General features: G+C 36.4%; 1 protein-coding gene across 2 annotated transcripts in view; it reads right to left on the reverse strand.

The window, feature by feature from the left end:
- Positions 1-550: 550 nt before the first annotated feature.
- The window catches only part of LOC143230570 (uncharacterized), a 55807-nt gene continuing 33045 nt past the window's right edge, over positions 551-23312 (reverse strand). For both annotated transcript variants that reach the window (XM_076464344.1, XM_076464345.1), the window contains exon 3: positions 551-2574. In XM_076464344.1, coding sequence (XP_076320459.1) covers positions 2303-2574 — 272 coding nt within the window. In that variant the 3' untranslated portion in view covers positions 551-2302. The remainder of the gene's footprint in view (positions 2575-23312) is intronic.

A 23312-nucleotide genomic window follows, 5' to 3' on the forward strand; every position in this document is an offset into this window, starting at 1 on the left:
TGTGTTTATGAATATCTCCAATAGGTTTTAAATACCTATCATAAATCGAAGAAAGTAACATAAATAAACTTAATCTTGGCAAGGTGCCAAATTCCTTTTTTTTTCTTTTCTCCTAATATTCCAGCTATGGTTAAAAGTCACTGCTACTTATTAGTATGCATAGAAGTATATTTTATATTAAGCTATATATAGATATATGCGAATAGTCAAATTCATTTATAACTTGGTCGTATAGGTGATCCTTTGCGTGATTCTTGGTTTAGTGTAATGGAAAGAAGCAAGAAGCGTAACCTGTACTTAAGGTTTCATGCTTTTAGGCTTAACTGTTTTGTCCAACACCTTGCACCGATTCTGAAGATTAATCTTAGATAACGAGTTTTTTTGTTTTTAAAAAGGTTAGGCTCTTACATTTTTTTTATAATGTGACGGTCAATCCCACTATTCGTTGGTAAAAGAGTAGCCCAAAAGTTGGCGGTGGGTGGAGATGACTAGCTGCCTTCCCTCTAGTCTTACACTGCTAAATTAGGGACGGATAGAACAAATAGCCCTGGAATAGATTCGTGCGAAATTCAAAAACAAACAAACAAACAAACAATTATCTGGAAAATGAAGTAAAACGAGTCACTTTACAACTTCCATGTTACTTTAGAAACTAAACACTTTACAGTATCCTGTTCTTATTCGGAAACTAAGTAAAAACATGTTACATTACTTATCACTAACTCCATTGAAAACTTAATGTGAACTAGTAACTTTATTTTTTCCACGTTTTATTAGAAACTGGACTAGCACGTAGAATTTTTATCAAGTCTTGACCTTGGTTTTAGTTTAATACCGAGACTAGCATGCTGTACTCTGATGTACTGTTTTCCACTAGATGTAAAGAGCTGAGTATATCTTATTAATTTTATCAGAACTACATCACTTAGGACGTAAAGATGTATTCGGATTGGAGAATTTCCAAGATTAAGATATTTCTTGTACTTGATGGTACTGGGACACAAAAAAACGTGGATCAAAACAGACACGCAAAGAACCGTCCATAAAGAGACCTGTAACAAGTCGTATCCCAGTTGTATCTTTTGACATGTGAAAATCCAACAACACAAAAATAATAGGCAAAATCAGACCACGTGCACCAGATAGCAATATGCAACGTAATAAAAAAGGACCTCATTCTGGAAGCGAGATCTAAAGGACATTGTTTTACTAAGATAAGTCTTTTAGGTATCTCTCTCATTCAATAGTCACATAGTTTAAGAATTTGGAAAACGAAATTAGTATTCATTCTATATCATTCGAAGACATAATGATCAAGCCGTCTATGGATTTGTGTGCGAGTGGACTGTTGAAATGAGCGCTTGGAAACAGTAATTTCTTACAATAGATTGACATGGAATGCCTGCAGGGAGAAACTGTGAGCCTTGGACATGTCAATCTTATGACAGAGCCCTTTGCAATGAAAACTACAATACAGAAATACTGTTAAGTTGACAGATATAGCATGCCAAAAAGGCCATATTCTGTCTTCACTGTGAAGAGTTGAACCCTGAATTTTAGTGTTGTAAGTCTGTAAACTTACCAAAGAGATACAAACAAAATGATATAAAACTTCTACCTTTATGGTGATAAAGTATTGATACAGAAATCCAGTAAGCCTAAATAAATTATAAAAATTAGGGAGGAACCGTGAGCTTTGGGCATGTCATGCTTATGACAGAACCTTGGCTATTTGGACTGTAACGACGTAGTGCAGTTCCAAAATTGTTTTCTGTATGTTTTATTCGATACAAGGTTAGATAATAATTTTAATTATTATCGTATTCAGAAGATATCTTGAAAATGCCATCAAGGACTCGTTTTTACCAAAAACCAACCAACCCAACATTATAGATAACGTAAAGCACATCTTACCTTAGGTTCAAATATAACAAAGACGTCATGGTAAAGACCAGACCATTTAGCTTGGCGATCTTGTTGTCTCGAAGATGAAGAACAATGAAAGATGTCAATAATTCAAGTCCTCTAAAGAAACAGTAGAAAGTTATAAGCTTTCATCTGATATGATTCTTAGCCAGTAGAGAAGCCTAAGAAGACTCTAAGCCATCAAGTGATTTGGTTCATATTTGTAAAGTATCAAGTTGTATTTATAAGTACCTATTTTTCCTTGCAGTCAGTTGGATTAAACCTTACTGGCTAAAAGATTATACGATATTTTTCAAATTAAGTCATAATAATTATACATAGAATTTCCATCGCTGACTCAGAATATTGATTTAAATTATCGTTATGCCTAAGACTACTAGCTAATCCTTATATGTTTAAGTCTTCCAGTGTATCTTGATTTATGACACTTGGTGTTTGTAATCGATGTATTGCAACGGATTATCTTCATTAATATATGTGTACTTCCCACAAAGTAATAACTAGGCCGAATCAATGGCAAATCCGAATTGTGGACAGATGGCGCTGAAGGCATGCGGCCAGTCTTAGATCTTCTGAAGTAGTCGAGTGGTGGAGCTCTATTCCTGGTACAGGGGTGTTGCAACTGAGAGATCTGCGCTTTTCTGTCATCTGAAATAGAAAAACTGGGTTAAAAAATACTCGAAAATCTTTTCGCATAGTTTTAATGGTAAACTTTCAAGACTGGGGCTCGAAAATATTATTCACATTGCATGCAATACAAACTAACAAATCACCTTGCTGTGGGATAAAATCATCATGACTTTTTTTTACAATTATTTGAGGTGTGTGGTGTGGAAGGTCATAGTCCTCCTTGGATTCACCAGTGGACTTAAAAGGGACAAAATTTTGTAAATACAATCACTTAAATTGTAAATACTTTTCTATCCTTCTCTGTCCATTCCATCTAACGGGTTTTGGTATTAAAGAGAGGCCCCTTGGGCACTGACCTTAGAAATAAAGGTTTAACGTTTACTTTTTTCCAGGAATCAAATCCCTTATTTGAGCGTTTTAGACCATCAAGTTTATCGCCGAGTAACGAGAGAAGAGTAAATTTTGTCCACTTCCCCTGGTGTCTAAGTGCTAAGAATGTCTTAAGGTGCCAACAGGTAGAGTGCCGATTTCCAAACTGTTCATGGGTTCAAGTGAATGAAACCCTTATCATCTATGGAAGGTTTTTTGTTGTTTATCTTTCCCATTAGTACAATCAGTTGTTTCTTTTTTGTTGTTGTTGTTTTGTTAGTAAAGCTTGGAGTACGTAATACACAACAATATGCAGAGTTTGATACGGATAAAAATTTTATTTATTTATTTATCATTATAAGACCTTGAGTTGGTGGGCCGAGTTTACGATGTCTCTACCAAGATTTCATATTTTAGATTACCAGGGTTATTATTACTGTGTATATACATCTAAGCTCTAAAGTGGTAATTTTAGGCATAACAGTGTTAAATGTGGTTGTTATTTGTTATTAAGTACAAAGCTACACAAAGACTATCGAAACCCAATTTCTAGCAGTGTTTTAGTCTGCTGCAGACATATCGCTGTGCCACTGGGAGTGGGGGCAAAGTGTAATCAGTGTAATTGTACAGGTTTGGTTTGTTTTGAATTTCGCGCACAGCTGCACGAGGGCTATCTGCACTAGCTGTCCCTAATTTTGCACTGTAAGACAAGAGGGAAGGCAGCTAGTCATCACCACCTACTACCAACTCTTGGGCTACTCTTTTACCAACGAATAGTGGGATTGACCGTCACATAAATACGCCCCCACGGCTGAAAGGGCAAGCATGTTTGGTGTGACGGGGATTCGAAGCGGTGACCCTCGGATTACGACCCGAGTGCCTTAACCACCTGGCTATGCTGGGCCTAAATGTACGATTGAAGATGATAACGGGTTAGGCTCATACCCCAAGTCTCATTGGAATCTGATTGGTCAATTAAACATTCGCTTTTTCACTTACAGTTTGTCCAGTTTTATACGTTCTAATTTTACCCATTCTTCAACTTACCATCAAAGTAACATCACTAATACACATCATGAGAGAGGTAAACAATGAATATAAGAATAATATAACGGTAAATGTTATTATTACTGTAATGAAACATTAGTTTTTAAGCCTAATGTACATTTTAACACTACATTATTTATCTTTACTTTCTCTTTTATTAACCTCCCTCCTAGGGATTGGAGAAGAATATTGAATAACAACATTTCAAACATATCATTTCAATCAGTACTGACGACGCGTTACCCTCAGTACATGTCCCCCGGTAGGACAGTAGCAAGTATTTTGACTGGTAGCGCTACAATCAGAGGTGGACATAATGGATAGTAACGCTCAATATAAAACTCTTGAGGCCGGCTGGGACGCAACAAACACAAGTGGTCATTACACTATTCTTCTGTTGTTTGCTAAATAATGAAGTGTTGCAACATAATTTTGTTTTCGAAATTTCAGACAACTATATTTTTAATCAGTATTATACTATTACTTGTAACTGTTATAATTTCTACTACCATTACAGATGTCTGCACTCCAAGTAAGCTAAATCGTCAAAAAAGTGTCAAACTTGATATAAACAGAACAATGAAACCAAAAAAGTTTTCACTGAGCATCTGTCTCATTGTAATGATAGTTTTTGTAACGCACGTCCAATTTCTGATTTATTTTGTAACTTTATTTATTGACAATACTGTCACATTTTATTCTGAAATTAGGTGTTAAACCCAGTGAGATTACATTGCTCTCGCATTTTCCACGAAATAATCTTAAAACAAACTTCCGAGAACTAAACAATGTGTCCCCCGGTGTGACAGCGGAGAACTAAACAGTGTGTCCCCTGGTGTGACAGCGGAGAACTAAACAGTGTGTCCCCCGGTGTGACAGCGGCAAGTTTTGGGATTTGCAACACTAAAATCAAGGTTTCGATTTCCCTCGGTGGACGGCAAATAATCCGAAGTGGCTTAGCTATAAGAAAGACAGACGAACCATAAACAATATCGTTAAATTTCCTGATTTTGATAATAAGCGACGCCTTTATAAACAATGCCGTTTCGATGACCATCGTGAGAAACTCTCTTCAGTCATTTGTAATTAACAGAAAAAAACTGGCTAACAATTAAACGTTTATTGTTGTTTGTGCGGAACGTGTTTTAATATTACCTCAATAGGTAATAATGTACGTTTAGCTAAGACAGAGAACGTTGGTCTCAGTTTCTTGAAAACTGTTAAAGCAATCACGCTTTCTGTGCCAATAAATTTACTCTAAAAAATTTAGAACGACCTAGTTAGGCTCAAAGCTGACATGTCCTTGATGACGAGAAACCGACTTGAAATAATAATGTATCTCAGAATTACACTTTTACTATTAACCTGAAAATGACCTAGGAAGGTTGAAACGTTATTCTCTGCTCTAATAGTTAAAACTGGAATGTTTTGAATGGAATTTTTTTTAGCGGAAGTTTTTTCTTCCTCACCTGATTTGTGTCAGGGTGTTGACAAGAGTAAAACATGTAGTGTCGTCAATCCCACACACAACTGGTGAGAAACTTTTAACTGGGCATGCATCAACCTATTTTTGTTTGTTTGTTTGTAGTTAAGCACAAAGCTATACATAGGGCTATCTATGCTATGCTAATCACGGGTATCGAAACCAGGTTTCTAGCATTGTAAGTCTGCAAACGTACCGCCGTACCACTGGAAGCCACAAAAACATGCTAGTCCAGTGATTGGTTTGTTTAGAATTTTGCAAAACGCCACACGAAGACTATCTGCGCCAGCCGCACCTAATTTAGCAGTGAAAGATTAGAGAAGGCAGCTATCCAACACTACCCACCGCCAACTCTTTTACGAACGTTTAAGCCATAATTCTCATTACATTAAGCTTACGTTCATTTACCTTAGCAACTAGCACAATAAATATATGAATTTATACATATATATATGTTTTGTACCTATGGGAAACTATATACTGAAAGTGCATAATTCTTGTGATTTATGAAATATTTTGGCAGCGCCCTCTGACGGAAAGCATATCCACTATATCTACATAATACAATGTTTTTATTTTTGTGGAACCCGCCATACTTTTTTCTACCTGAACATATGGTTTGATTCCTGCAGTGATCTCAATTACCTAATTGTGCAGCTTAGTGCTTAAACCAGATGAAGAGGCTTTTCGCCATGGTGACGAACTCTTAATTTTCCAAGAGGGTACTTAGCTGGTAACACATGGTCTTCTCAAACATATCAGTGATTGAATGACATCTTGTGATCTGCGTTATTGTCTGTCTGTTTTGTTTGTTTTGAATTTTGCGAAAAAAAAACTAGACGTCCCTAGTTTAGGAGGGAAACATACCTGTGGAATATCAGGTAATTAGGCTCAGTTTTGGCCACATGGTGTAAATGTCATATTCAGGCAATCGGGATCCGTTTGTATGTAAGTACTGTTTATTTGTTTACTTATCATCGAGTCTTCTTCCGTCAAAAAACCAGTAAAACAAAACTAATCTCAGTGTATATCACTTTTCAATATTCATTTTGACGGAATATATTCAATTTTTTTATTTCAATTGAACCACTCAAAAACCACAAAAACTTCATTTAGATAGCTTGTTTGTTTTTGAATTTCGCACAAAGCTACTCGAGGTCTATCTGTGCTAGCCGTCCCTAATTTAGCAGTGTAAGACTAGAGGGAAGGCAGCTAGTCATCACCACCCACCGCCAACTGTTAGGCTACTCTTTTACCAACTAATAGTGGGATTGACCGTCACATTATAACGCCCCCACGGCTGAAAGGGCGAGCATGTTTGGTGCGACCGGGATTCGAACCCGCGACCCTCAGATTACGAGTTGAACGCCTTAACCCATCTGGCCATGCCGGGCCTTATTTAGATAGCAAAAATGTTTTAATGTTTTGCTGAAGTAAAGCTTCAGAGGCAAAAAGAGTCAGGCGTGACCTAACGATTAGCTTGCCTGGACTGTGAATCAAGGGATCAGGGATTCGTTCTCTCTTAGCGAAATATACGCTCCGCACGTTGGTGCCACAGGCGCGATATAAGAGTAACAGTCAGATATCATTATTCGATCGGTAAAAGAATGGGTGCTGGATACTAGTTGTTTTCGTTACAGTGAATATAGCCCTGGTGTAGCTTTGCGTGGTTTTCCGGAACAAACAAACCACCAGCTACCTAGCACGGTGTATAACACATATGGTGGCAAATCCAGTAGGTTATGTGCCATATATCACAATGAGATTAAAAATAAGTCCTAACTATATTTTCTTTGCTATCCTTATACTGTTATCCAGTGCTAGATATATTTCCACAGATATATAAATATAGATATATAAATACAACCAAAAATTAAGAATAACATATATTTCTTGCATAATTCTTTTCGTGATCTACAGCAAGACCACTTTTGGCTGATGTCACTATAGTAAAAAATTGCAAAACCAAGTGTCCCTTAAGTGACGTCAATCTATCCTCTACTAACTGACTGACAGTTAACACACTAGTGTGTTGTGGTGCGAATGGTTAAAACAGGTAACCCCTCCAGGAGGTATTCGAGCCCTTTCCGTTAAAGTGGTAGCATTTAGACTACCTTTGGTGAGCGATATGCCGCTGTCGTAGCGATCTTTCGCCAAAATCAGAGCTGAACAGATCGGCTGCACAAGTAACATATACAAAGCTGGTCAGAACGTTATTTATATCAGCCGTATCGTATCAGTTGATACAAAAAGAAAAAAAAATAGCTATTTTTGTGCTAGGGCCCGGCATGGCCTGGTGGGTAAGGCACTTGACTCCTAATCCGGGGGTCGCGGGTTTCAATCCGTCACACCAAACATATCCTTTCAGCCGTGGGGTGTTTTTATGTTACGGTCAATCCCACTATTCGTTGGTAAAAGAACAGCCCAAGACTTAGCGGTGATGACTAACTGCCTTCCCTCTAGTCTTACATTGCTAAATTAAAGACAGCTAGCGCAAATAGCTCTCGTGTAGCTTTGCGCGAAATTCAAAATAAATAAATAAATTTTTTGCTACAAGCACTTTTCATCTGTACGTAAACTGTTTTTCATGCATTATTTATCTATACGAAAACTATTGTCATATGTTTCTTGAATGAAAAAAATATATTGTACCAGAAATATTGTTTATATAGATGTGAACTGTTCACATTGCTTATGTGTAAAAATGAAATAAACATTATTTATTATTTGAAAGCAAACGCAACAACATTCTTGATAAATTAAAATATAAGAAAAACCAAATACAACTTATATCTTTCACAGCATTGTACTCAGTAAACACAGTCAGTTCTTAATCGCATTTTAAGCTTTTCACTCATGTAACAATGGTTTATATAGGGAACCAATCTCACTGGTTTAATGAGAGCTCTTCTTAGATGTTTATCATGACGTTAACGTGGCTCTAATTCCTTCTTGATATCCGAAGTTCAAAACCCGACCTATTGAGCTATATCTAGATAATTAAAATTAATTAAGAACACAAAACACGTTAGTATACGATGTATTAATAATCCGACTATACGTTTTCACAATGTTTAGAAGCTATGAAAACCTTATATAGATTTACATCTGATAACTGTAGCAAAGATGGGAAAATTCTTCCACAGGATACAACCTTTCGGAAACTCATTTTCCGGAAAGCATACAATAAAACACAGTTTAATTTCTATGGGAATCGCAATTTTGAACATGTAAAAATTTTTCAGTGGAGAAAGTTGGCATTTTACTACAGGTGAAAAATTTGTTGTCGTACTTTTAAAATTCACTGAGTTCTGCGCTTTGTACTGCAGTTCATCACCTAGCAGTGGTTTTGTCAAGGTGAAAAGCTAAACGATCATCTAACAGTGACTTTGTCAAGGTAAAAATTCAAACTTTCATATAACAGTGCCTTTGTCAAGGTAAAAAGCTAAACGATCATCTTACAGTGACTTTATCAAAGTGAAAAACCAAACTTTCATGTAACAGTGACAAGGTGAAAAGCCAAACGATCATCTACATAACAGTGACTTTCTCATGGTGAACGTTTATCACCATGACTGGTGTTTGTCAAGGTGAAAAGTCAAACTTTTATCTAACAGTGGCTTTATCAAGGTAAAAAGCTCAACGATCATATAAAGATGACTTTGTCAAGATGAAAAGCAAAATGATCACCTAACAGTGACTTCGTCAAGGTGAAAAGTCAAACTTTCATCTAACAGTGACTGGTGCTTTGTCAAGGTGAAAAGTCAAACGATCATCTAACAGTGACTTCGTCAAGGTGAAAAGCCAAACTCTCAAACTCATCATTTCAACGATAAGGTGTTCAGTAACCAACATTTGGCTTCATATGTTTTTGACAAATAATTTTACACTGACTTAAAGGAAATATACCAGAATGAAAGCATTTTCAGTGAATGCGAATAAATAGGAAAACACTGTGAACGAATAAACTAAATACGTTTAAAATAAGACGCAACTCAATACATCACGCATATAATAAAATAACAGCCTTTTTAATTTACGTCGGTGCAGCAAGCTAGGTAAATCACGGTAAAAATTAATGAACTGTATGAAAAATACATACAGACTTGTAGCATGCTACGTGAAGTAAATAAAAAAAACTGATGAGTATTAATGAAACTATTGATTATTGTTAAGCGCAGAACTGTATATCGCTCAGATCGGACCCCCAATTGCAGCGTTATAAGCTCTCACGCTTACAGTTGAGTCTACTAGAGCGTTAACAAAAGGTTCAGTTTGAATTTATGGCAGAGCTACACGAAGGTTAACTGTGCTATCCGTCCGTAATTTAATATCAATAGACTAGAAAGAAAGCAGCTAGTCAACACCGTCCACCGCCAACTCTTGGTCTACACTTTTACCAACGAACAGTGGGATTGTCCGTAACATTATAAAGCTCCATCTGCTGAAAAGGCGAGCATGTTTGGTGAAGGGGAATAAAATTTGTAACCTGCAGATTACGAGTCGATCGAGTTATTCACCAGGATATTACAGGCACCGAACAAAAATAAATAGAATGGGGTCTTAATAAGTCCACGTTACCTTCACAGAGCCAAACCTGGTAACGATACAAGATTAGTAAATTTTATTACTGTCCGTTTACTACCATTATTCTGATGGATCAGCGGAAAGTTTCCGAACTTAAAACAATAAAATCAGGAGCCTAGTTTCTCGAGAACTACGGGGTGCAGATAGTTAATTACGTAAATTTACATGAAGAAATCAACAACCTATATTAAATATTTGTTGTTTTTTCGTTATGTTGACCAACTCGAAGGTAGAACTTTAGCTCCAGCAGTAAAACTTAAGTGTACCTATTGTGCAGCCAACTTACTACGTGTGTTTGAAAAAAAAATAAAAGTTTAATTCAACTTATACTAATGAATAGGACACAGTATACAAGATACAGTATCATTGTAAGTTTTACTAGTGAATAGAACACGGTATACAAGACAGAGTATCGCTGTAAGTTTTACTAGTAAATAGGACAACGAAGAGAAGATACAGTATCATCGTAATTCTTGATGACGAGAAACCCACTTGAAATAAATATATATCTCAGAACGGCTGACATAGATATTAACACTTTTACTGATAAGGAGAGAACAACGTTTCAACCTTCCTAGGTCATCTTCAGGTTAACAAAGAGAGAGTTTGCAAATGACCGTTGCCGGACACATCTTAGGGAATAGAATATAAACGGGTACGGGATTGTAGAGTGCGTTGCAGTTGGATGTTGGGTTATAAATTAGTATAGGTATAAAGGTGTCCTTAATATTGGTTTTTGTTGTTGTAAAAGTAGGACTTCTTTGATTTTGCGTTTGTTTATATTTGTTTCCCTACTTCGCCTCATAACTGTTCTCACAATTTCGTACTATAAATAACGTGTGAACCAATTCTGTTTTCGGCGTATTCAATCCGGACTGATAGTACTGTCGTGTCGATACCGATGATAGCAGATATAGGGTGGTTAATATAATATTATTACAATTTAAGTTTTTACAATTACTTGTTAAATTCGTTCAGGGATCACGGAATATAACATATGTATTATTCAGGCGACTACTGAACTGAGTTTATTTTACAAAAAAAAAAAACAACAAGAAACGTTATAATGGAAACCAAGTAAGCAAGCACTGGTAGGTTTAATCAACAGATTTGTTTACACAAGTAACGCGCCAGTTTCCTCTATTATTCTTCTGATTTGGTGAGTCAACAATTAGTTTACCAAGTTACAATAATACAATTCAGGGATCATTTACTACAACGGAAAGAGTGTACATTGTGTAACTTTGCGCTAAGAAAATACATTTTTGGTGTTATGCATTTTATGTATATATATATATATTTGTAAAGGAAATTTTCTCTAGAATGGGGCTTTAGAATGTCACGTTTCGTTTTCAATGACCTCCACCTTTATTTTTAGAGTTAAACCCAAGTATCCACGAACGAGACAGGTCGTTGCTTACCAAATAAAGTTCCCTCAGAGATGAGATAGTCAGTCCGGTTGTAGTTATGAGGCGATTCCCTCTCAGTTCGAGAGTATGTAGTTGACGTAGCTTCCCACAGTTCAAGTCCACCTTCTGTATATTATTATCTATACAAGAGACTTACCAATTAAATCACAGATCAGTGGCCCTGTTATACGTGAAATGTAAAGATAAAGAAAAAATACAAAATCGAGATAATTCAATGACTACACATAAGGCTTAGCAAATGTGCAGTGAATATACTGTAACACATGTCATATATTTGTATTAATAGATTTGGTTTGGTTTGTTTTGAATTTCGCTCAAAGCTACACGAGGGCTATCTGCGTTAGCTGTCCCTAATTTAGCAGTGTAAGGCTAGAAAGAAGGCAACTAGTCATCACCACCCACCGCCAACTCTTGGGCTATTCTTTTACCAACGAATGGTGGGATTCACAGTTACATTATAACGTCCCCCACGGCTGAAAGGGATAACGTATTTGGTGTGACGGGAATTTGAACCCGCGACCCTCAGATAACGACTCGAGTGCCTTAACTACCTGGCCATGCCGGGCTTGTATTAACAGAAAGTCGGTACTTAGAATGTACTACTTGTAATTTTATTTGTATTATAAGACATACGCAATAGTGACACGTAGTGAGACATTTATTCTGGATAATGTTTGTTTTAACCACTACACATCACTGCTGAGATAAACCGTTGCATATACGTTTAAGCTGCTACTTTTCGACCATTCCAGAAGTCCTGATAATTTAATGTTAACATCTTGAATTTCAAATACGTTGATCTTTTTTTATAGACGACGACGTAAAAATCTGGTCCAGTACAAGTGAATGTCATTTGTTTTGTTGTTTGTGAATTTCGCGCAAAGCTACACGAGGGCTATCTGCGCGAGCCGTCCATAATTTAGCAGGGTAAGACTAGAGGGAAGGCAGTGATCACCCACCATCAACTCTTGGGCTAATCTTTTTACCAACGAATAGTGGGATTGACCGTCACATAATAACTCCCCCACGGCTGAAAGGGCAAGCATGTTTGGTGTGATGGGAATTCGAACCTGCGACCCTCAGATTACGAATCGAACGCCTTAACCCACCTGGCCATGCCGAGCCTAAATACGAGAAAACAGTTGAATAACGTAAAGCAATACATTACGTTATGAACTTCAAGTATAAAGAATCTCATCACATTCATACCCATCCTACTCTTTTGGTAAAATATTTATGTTCTCAGTTTCAGCTACGACATTTTTTAATATTGAGAGGCCGAGCATGTGTGGTAGGACGGGGATTCGAACCCGCGACCTGCAGATTGGGAGTCTAGCACCCTAACTACCGAGCCATTGTACTTAGGGTGCTAGACTCTCAATAACAAAGCCAATCTGAGCTATCTAATGTGTCCACTAAGGGGAGTCGAACCTTATATTTTAGCGATGTAAACCTGAAGAGTTATCGTTGTCCTACCGGGGGACGTGGTATAAAAATAAACAAGGTTTTGGAATTTGAACTCGCACAAAATATTCGACGTAATATCATCAAACACGGAAGAGATATACACGAGGTACACTAACAAATACCTTGATCACTGCGTACAAGCGAGAGTTTTTGCTGGTTCCAATATAAACTGATACAGACTAACAATGTGGACCCGGCATGGCCACGTGGTTAAAGCACTCGACTCATAGCTGAGGTTGCGCGAAATTCACAAAAAACATATGTGAAAACTATTCGTTGGTAAAAGTTTAGCTAAGAGTTGGCTGTAAGTGGTGATGACTTCCTCTATTTTATCAAAATTAGTAGCTAGAGCAGATAGCCTTTGCGTAGCATAAATTATAAACAATGTAATTTCTAAACTGTATCATTTTATCACGTGCATCAGGCATATATTATAACTTAATTTCAGCTTCTTTCCATCGTGTAAAAATCACAGTCAGGTGGAACAAAATTTGTTAAGAATCTGTCCATATTAAATAATTTATATTTTCTGTCTTCGCGAGTTCAGTGACCCCTAGGGTGCATTACTATGATTTCCCATAAACATAGTTCCAAAGAAAATTGTTTCTGCCTTTTATTTAGGATTTTCTTCTTCGCGATTGCGACGACCCCTGGAGTGCCTCAACATGACTTCATAAATTTAATTGTAAAACAAAGTTGTTTCTGGCTTCCATTTATGTTTTTTTTTTTTATGTTTTCGCGGTTGTAGTGACCCTTGGAGCACACTGCTACGAGTTCATCTAAATATACTTTCAGCGACACCCACACAAATGATAATTAAGTTTACCGATTTTATCAGCGCTGGTAAAGTCCAGGTGTAATTACGATTAGCTCCCCGTCTCTCCCACTTCTTGTTCTTGATGATTAATGGAAACTGCTTTTTTTCTCGGCATTAATTTATTATGATTTCTAACTACGCACACCGCCCACATTCTCAGTTATTCCTTAAAACAGAAAACTAAAACAGTGAAGATATTCCATGGAATGACTGAAATGAAAACCCCGGGAACTCAAGTTACAAGGAAAAACTTGTTGAACTCACAACATTAGAGGAATAATAGTACATCTAATAATTTTTTCTTTGTTATACATCTCAGTTATAACTCTCATTTTTCTCGTTCACACGTATTTGACTTGAGAAGCATTAATATTTTGGTGTGCAGTGTGTAATTTAGAAACACGTCAATATAAGAGAAGTATTCTATTCACCATCATCCACACTCTGGTATCAACATTTCAACTTAAAAACTTTGAAACTCCACGAACACTTCAGTTGTTGAAGTTTCACGAGTCTTGTTTCAGTGTGAAAGAAGTTGGTTGTACAGAACCCCCTACCAGATAAATCACTCTGTTCCTATTTATTCAACCATTATTGGAATGAGATTCAACTGATATAAATGGCTACACGTAATGCTCGTTAACCACGTGTTCTGTGTGGGGTGACACAAAACTTCCTTCCAGAAAATGACTGATGGTGTTCTTTTATCTTCTTCTTTGTAAGTGAAGTGAAAGCAAGAAAAAAAAAAAAAAAAAGAGCGCATGCATGTAAAATCATAACTTTATACTTTAATCCTAGTTAAGAGGATGTATGTTGTTGTTTTTTAATAGGAAAAGTACTGATCAATTGTTTTACGAAAGTCAAATATCTCTGAGAACCGTACTTCGTTATTTGTAATGATTCAAAACAGGACTGAGAACTGAAATACATTGTCCTTTTCCAGGTAAAGTGTTACGAGCAGAAACAGACGTGAAAGTGTGCCTGATTTCACCAAGACCTTGTAACTTTCTCATAAACCACTAGGGTTTATAGGATTAAAACATGGTTTCTAAATTTAGCCTAATATTCTAGCCACGAGTCTGCAAGAATCCACTCTGTTGTGGATTATTGAGTTAGCCTTGGATTTAAAGCATAAGGAAACAGCAGAACCCTTCTTTCTTCTTTGTATTTTACAATAGACTTGCTGGAGGATGTCGAAGTAAAATGGATTTGGAAATATAATACACCATCTTAGCCTGAGATTTGGAGGGCTGCAACTCGTAGTTATGATGGGACCTTCTAAGGTGTATTAGGGTGAACAAAAAATATGTAAGTAACGGCACTAGGTTTGAAGGACTGCGTCTCGTAGTTGTGAGAAGATTTTCTATAGAATTATGAGATGAAGAAATGTGCAAGTTACGGCATTACGTTGGAAGATTGCATCTTCTCCACTGTACTAGTCTCAAATATTGTTATTTATTAAAAATGAAGAAAAATGCCAAGGGTCTTATTCCAAACCACTAGAGAACTCTCTATTTGATATTCTGTGGTGATGAACTTAAAAGATCCCCTTTCGATATTATAGAAATAAATCTAAAAGAAGAAAGGGGTTCTAACTGACATGTATTTTCGCTCATTACGGATGAGTGTTTTAAAACTGACACTTATGAATAGGAAGGAAGTTTGCTGAAGGGGGATCTAAGCCTATATAACAAAATTTAAAAAAGTACAAAAATGTGGGGGAAACATGGAAAAATAAAATACAAAACTGACCAAGGTTGTGTATCGAACGAGGTAGTTTTCGAGTGTCTAAACATTTTGTATAGAAATATAGGGTACACATTTTACAGAAAGTTACATTTATACATATATATATATATATATCTTTATATAAATGTAACATTGAAAAATTAAATACAGACACAGGGTTACTTGCAGAAGTTATCCCTCCAATGGCTTAGCGGTTAATGCTAAGATCGGATTTCCATATCTCGATGGGTAGAGCACTGATAGAACATTAGGGAGCTTCGTTTTTAACAAGAAACAAAATAATTGGAAAATATATCAATGGTCCCTTAATTGTCCAATGAATAGTCCTGCTTACCATCTGTCTTTAGTAGGTTTACAGTTCAAATCCAAAAGGCGCCAGGTGTACCTTTACTGCCGTGGAAAACTACTGTATTCTAATTTTCTGATGGCAGGTTATGACAAATTACCGGCGAAAACAAGTATAAATTCACTGAGTTAATAATTTAAAACGATGACACTGTACATGAGTTAAGAATTATGCACATCGCTTGTTATTATTTTTTATCTAGTTTAGTTCAGAATAAATTAAATTAGATTCATGTGAAAAAGCATCTCATATTTTATACTATAATAAAGTTAGGGTTTCGGCTTTAACGTTTATACTGCATTAATTGTGTGTTGTAAAATCGTGCTTGTTAAATTAATTAAATCCTGATTAATTGGCGCTAATTATTGTTACAAGATTAAATATATGTTGGAAAATACTTATGCGTTTAAGGTTGGATTATTTTTCGAACAACTCTTCTTGTTTATTTATTAATATATTTTACTGAAAATAGAGATATGGAACACAGATGGCTGTTCTTCAATTACGACACAACCATTTAACTGAACCAGCATGGATGGTGCTGCCCTCTTTTTTATAGCAAATCATGCTGCCGTGTGAAACTTTCAACCAAAACTTCAAAGTACTTTTCCTTCTGCCACTAGATGGCAGTTAACGAGAGTTTATTTTATTCCAGCTAATTTAATTTGCCTTTGAAATTATATAACAATTCAGGAATGCAGCGAAGTACAAAAAAACATTCCCTGATAAACGAGTAGTTCATGGTGGTTATCTTGAAACTAACAAAACAGAAAACTTGTACATGCTTAAATTACCTAATCAGTAATGGTTCAGAAGTACTTGGTGTGAACAGCAGCTGCAAAAGAAATATATTTATATAAATAAAGAAATAATAATATGAATGTTGCCTTCTTTGTTGAAATAAGTATTAAGATGGTTGTTGATATCACTGTGAGGTAAGTATTAAGATGGATATTCATTCCTTGTTCATGTATGTATTAACATGAATGTTGATATCATTAGTGCGATAAATATTAAAATGGATATTGATTCCTTGCTGATATAAGTATTAATATGGATAATCATATCATTGTTGATAGAAGCATTAAGATGGTTGCCGATATCATTGTTGATATAAGTATTAAGAAGTGTGTTGACATCATTGTTGATATAAGCATTACGATGGTTGCTGATATCACTGTTGATATAAGTATTAAGATGGATGTTGACATCATTGTTGATATAAGTATTAAGAAGTGTGTTGACATCATTGTTGATATAAGTATTAAGAAGTGTGTTGACATCATTGTTGATATAAGCATTACGATGGTTGCTGATATCACTGATGATATAAGTATTAAGATGGATGTTGACATCATTGTTGATATAAACATTAAGATGGATATTGACATCATTGTTGATATAAATATTAAGATGGTTGCTGATATCATTGTTGAAGTAACATGTCCTTTGTTTAATATATCTCTCAGAACCGCTAGAAATGTTTTAAAAATGGTTTTGTGCACTGTGAATGTATTGATATTCGTTTTTATAGTGCTAGAAAACTAAACGTTTATTAAAAAGCTATGAAAAACTAATTAAAAGGTTCACGATAAATTCGTAAGAACAACACAGGGTGAATTTGATTTGTCTCAGTGTTTTTCGTTCGTATTTGTTTTTAGAAATTGTGTTTAAACACACAAAAATGTTTTCCTAATTCTGAACTTGTAAACTAGAGGAAGAAGTTAAATGGACGCTCTCACCGTTATCTCTTCTGGTTTCGCTTGGGTGACTGAATAGGGGCACCTAACCGTTACTGTATAAAAGCGCACTGACGGCCCCAAAGTGCAGAGCGAGCATTTGCAAAAAGGGAATTCGAACTGGAACCCTCGAAATGTCCCGAGCATGCTAACCACCAGTCGAGTCCGATTTTGATTAAACAGTAAACACCCTAAGCAAGAAGTAAGTGTAAAAGAGCCAAAATGTGTACACGACATAATTTTAGAAAAACCGGGTTAACACAGTTAAAATTAAGTGTTGAAACTAGGCGTTAGAAACGAATCTGCAATGATTTATTAACGTTGTTCCACACGTATTTATCAATGTGCTACTTACATTGCATAATTATAGATAAGTTTATTTATATTCTAGGATAAGTACCAAAAGTATGTGTTATATTCATCCATATCATGCATAAGACTTTCTAGGCTTAGACGAGGGGTGGAACAACTGACATTTGGCTGTGACAAAACTAAGAATATATTACGAAATTTTAGATGAAGAAATGCAGTCATATTCTGGTTAATACATTATAGCTTTATGTTGTTTGAACCGCCTGTCAAGTGTTATCTAATTTTACATTTTCTCTCTTTTATTTAGATAGGGCGCGGTTCAATCGTTATTCCGAGGATTCACAGTTCATTATTCGTTGCTGAAAGAAAAAACAAACGCTCCGCACTTTGGGGGCCGTGGGCGCGTTATAAGGTTGATGGCCAATTTCCAATTTTTTGATCAAACAAGTGTAGTCCAAGAATTGACAGTGGGTTACGTCGAATACCTGTCTTTCCTCTAGTTTATCAGTTTTAACATTAAGAGACCTCCATTATAATACAACCATTAAGTGGCTTTGCGCGAAACGTTGAAACAAACACCTTTCTTTTGCCACAAGTACTTGTTATTTCTATGCCGAAACAAACATTCGGTGATGGGGCCGAAATCGCTTCTAGCGCCACGCATCGTCTTCCTTACGGACAACGGTTATGAGATTCCATAACAGTGTGTCCCTGAAACCGTCAGCAACTTGGGGATTATACATAAAACGGAAGATATACTGAGCTAGGTGCGTTTTTATGACAGAGAATGGAACTTCTTTGGAAGCAGAGGTTAGATTGGCACGTACGTAAGGAAAACTTCCCCTTCGCGAAGAGTCTTCGCCCCTAGAGCCCGTATCGCCTAAAGAACCGTCTATTAAACAGCGGGAGAGCATGTAATTTGGCTTAGGTAAATTTTTTTTTGTCCAAAACTCCGTCGTCTTCTTCTTGTTTTCTGACATTCATTGGTTTAATACTGTAAAATAAAGCTTTCTAGAATATTCTGGTTGCTTGATGCAGAGGTTGGTCATATTTTTGTGTTTCCAGCTTCAGCCTGTAAGGATTCCTGTAATCAGTTTATTCTGTTTCTAGGAAGGTGAGGTGTAATTAGACATTTAATGTGCGTAGTGATTATCAAATACACCAAGATAATGAGGAAGGAAAAGGAATGCGAAAGCGAATAAAACTCAGGAATATGAAATACACGTGTGGTATAGAAACAGATAGTAAATGCACCATGCACAGGGCCTTATGATGCGATTTAATTTTAAACGTGGTAATCTCAAGAAACATTAACACTTCCACCTACACTTTCAGTACACACATAGGTATATTACGACATCCTCAAGCAGCCAGGTGCTTAGAACTCTCGACTCGTAATCTGAAAACCGAGGGTTCGTATTCTCGTCACACCAAACATGCTCGCCCTTTCATATGTGGGGGTGTTACTATGTCATAGTCAATCCCACTTTTCGTTTGTAAAAGTGTAGCCCAAGAGTTGGCGGTGGGTGGTTGTAACTAGCTGTTTTCCCTCTCCTCTTACACTGCTAAATTAGGGACGGCTAGCGCAGATAGCCCTCGTGTAGCTTTTCGCGGAATTCAAACCAATCTTGCGAAGATGTACCAATATTTCCTTCGTCTATTAACTCTATTTATACGTGTACAATGTTCGTGACGTAAATTACATTAAAGTGATTTTGTATACTTAATCCATTTGTTAACGTAATCGGGTTAAACTGTTTCTTGTTGTGTTTTTACAGAGATTTCTCGATATGGTTTAAACTATATAGCTTACATTTCGAATATCTTCTATCGCGCTATTCTGTAAGAATATAATTATGCAAAACAGCTCACGAGAGAATACAACGCACGTTGATACAACCAGTTACGTACGATCTGCCGCTAAATGAAGTAACATAATTTTTAGAGAAAACAAATTAAAAACTCAGAACGGACGAAGCACATTAAAGTAGAAAATACAGTTAATAAATCTGGTTTGTTTTGAATTTCGCGCAGAATTAAACGAGGTTATCTCCACCAGCTGTCCATAATTTAGTAGCAACAGACTAGAGGGAAGGAAACTTGTTTGCACCACCCCAGCCGCCTTACTGGGCCCTTTTTGTTTTCTTTTTTTTACCAACGAATAGTCACATTATAAAGCTCTCATGGCTGTAAAGGCGAGCATGTATGAGGACGGGGATACAAACTTGCGACCCTCAAGTTGCAAATCGAGTGTTTTAACCACCAAGCCATACCAGGTCCCCAGTGTATAAAGAAATATAGTTACCAACTTCCTATAAATGATTTACTTCCAAACATTCCTAACTTTACTAACGATGTATTTGTATTAGAGAAGTAAATCATTGGTACTTAAACCTGAAAGGTACTAATAATAATCAGTGTCTTCACTACTGTGTAAAAATATATTGAATATAATAGGTGTTCGCAACAGTTGGTCAAACAATGCAAATAATCTTTATGGGTTTCATATGCACCCAACCGTAATTCCTACTGTGGATGTAAAGGGAGAAAAAAATGCTTTGTACTTTGTGTATATATTTTCATCAAAGTTTATGCAAGACTGAGATGAATGTTGGGTGGTGGTGCTGGGGGTATCAAACCATGAATTTTAACGTTTCATCCCACTGAAACGGAGATAATGTTTATCAAATTTCAAAAAACATGTTTACATTTTTCACTCAGCATCAGTAATGTTCACCTACACTGTAATCTATTAACGTTGGCTTTACAATTGTCACCGAACATGTTCGTCTTTTCAGCCGTAGTGGCGTTATAATGTTACAGTCAATCCAGGTATTCGTTGGCAAAAGACTGGTTTGGTTTGTTTTCAATTTCGCGCATAGGTACACGAGAGCTATCTGCACTAGCTGTCCCTAATTTTGCAGTGTAAGACAAGAGGGAAAGCAGCTAGTCATCACCACCTACTGCCAACTCTTGAGCTACTCTTTTCACCAGCGAAAAGTGAGATTGACCGTCACATTATAACGCCCCCACGGCTGAAAGGACGAGCATGTTTGGCAAAAGAGTAACCCAAGAGTTGTCATTAATTGGTGTTGACTAGCTGCCTTCCCTCTAATCTATTACTATCAAATTAGAAACGGCTAGCTCAGATAGCCCTCGTTTAGCTCTACACGAAATTCAAACTAAACCAAACCAACTGTATTTTGTCCTTTCAATAAGACCGGCATAGCCAGGTGGTTAAGGCGCTCGACTCGTAATTTAAAAGTCGCACCAAACATGCTCGCCCTTTCAGTCGTGAGGGCGTTATTATGTTACGATCAATCACACTATTCGTTGGTAAAAGAGTAGCCGAAGAGTTGGTGGTGGGTGATGATGACTAGCTGCCTTCCTGCTAGTCTTACACCGTTAAATTAGGAATGACTAGCGCAGATAACCTTCGTGTAGGTTTGCGCGAAATTCAAAAACAAACAAACCTTCCAATAAAATCCCGTTAGGGTTTTAACAGTCCTGTGACCTCAGCTGCCAAGCAACTGTCGGACGTAATTATAAATGATGTGGAGGTGATGAACATATTACGACTAGCTACAGTAACATCTGTCGATCGAAGGTAACGACTAATATAAATAAACTTGACACTTGATTTTTTCTGGAGAAAGAAATCCGTGCGTATAAAAAATTGTAAGAACAACTTAAAAAAAAACAACAACACTTGGCTCCCTTTAAAGGGGGAGCCAAAGCTGCTAAGCTTCAAAATCATATGTATTTATATTTAAGGACCGTTATACAAACACATTAATATATACAAATGTGAATATATCAAGCCTAGCTTATTTCATCGTTAGATGCAAATCCCCCAAATAACGATTCGAAGCCTGCAGCTTTGTGGTAATACAAAGTGGGCTATAACGGGGCTAATCTTATCATGAGATGGTCTATTATTTAGAAAATATGCATTTTCTGACGGATTTATATGCGGAATGGGTGGGGGATGACAGCCATTTATCACTGCCGATAACATTTGTACCAAGGACCAGGTGGTGTACAGTCCAAAGATGGAATATTTTTACACAAAGCTCTGAGGTCTAAAAAACTAGTTGAAAAGAAAAGAGGACTCCGTGACAGCCTGGGAGAAAGTGGAAGAATTTTCCTCAAAATAACCACGATTATCACACCCGCGGCGATATTACTGCAGCTGTTTTTTACCCTATTTTTTAGGAAGATTTCTCCTACCCTCCACTTCTTTATATTCTTTTTGAAAAAAAGGAGCTTTGAATTATCTGTCTTTAAATCCCTGAACTATTCCTATAGAAAACATAAAATACGAAACGACTATTTTACTTGAATATCGTAAAACCAAACATTGAAGGTCTTTCATAAAATATATGATTTTCAGTATTCGTTACTGAAATATAAAACGAAACTTTCCCTTTGTAGTTTGTTCTAAAAGTCTGAACCCCTGGTGAGAAGGCGGTAAGCTCGAGAGCTAATAATACAAAAATTAGGGATTTCATCCTGCGGTGGTTATAGCACAGATAGCTCGTTCCATAGCTTTGTGTTTAACAATAAAAATAACACCCTCTGCCATAGCGGCATATCTGCGGACTTATGCCACTAGAAACCGGGTTTCGATACCCGTGGTGTGGTAGACAGAAGACAGATAACTAGTTGTGTAGGTTTTGTGTTTAATAACAAACACAACTTTTTATAACGAGTTTTTTTATTTGACCAGAATTATTTGTATGAGGACGTTAAAATATGTATGTTATCTGAAGTGTATTCCATGGGTCCACAATGTCTTTATCTATGTCAAAGGTGTTATTCCTTTTCTGAATGCTGGACTTCTAATAAACAATAACACCTTCACGGTCCAACTGTTATCTCGACAGTTTTTAACAGGATATTATTCGTATGAAACTAATACTTCTATTTTTAAATGTCGGAATGTTCTAGTGATAGCGCCACCTCATGGCAAAACAGTTAATCTGATGATTTATGACATTTGAAATCATGTTTCGGTATTCACAGTGGGCAGAGCACAAATAACTCATTGTGCAGCTTTGTGCTTAAAAAGCAAAACAATAAACTATAAACTAGTGGTGATGTCTGCTGAGACATTAAAACATATTTTGCCACCAACAAACCCGTCTATGTTGGACGCTTTGGTATAAAATAAAAAAGACCCTTTTGAATAGCTGACTATTTTACCTAAGGATGAACTTTGATCCATGATAAACGATGGGAATATATGTTCTTTTTTTAAAAAAAAAAAAAGGCTCGAATTTCGAAACTTAAGTCTCAGTGTAAGAGTTTCCTAATAGTATACAACTTTTTCTTTGGACCTCAGATCTTTGTTACAAAAAAAATGATTTTAGTTTTCAAACAATGAGAAACACGTACAAATTCAGTTGTT

The sequence above is a fragment of the Tachypleus tridentatus genome, chromosome 10 (genome assembly GCF_004210375.1).
Source record: "Tachypleus tridentatus isolate NWPU-2018 chromosome 10, ASM421037v1, whole genome shotgun sequence".
NCBI classification, from domain to species: Eukaryota; Metazoa; Arthropoda; class Merostomata; order Xiphosura; family Limulidae; genus Tachypleus; species Tachypleus tridentatus.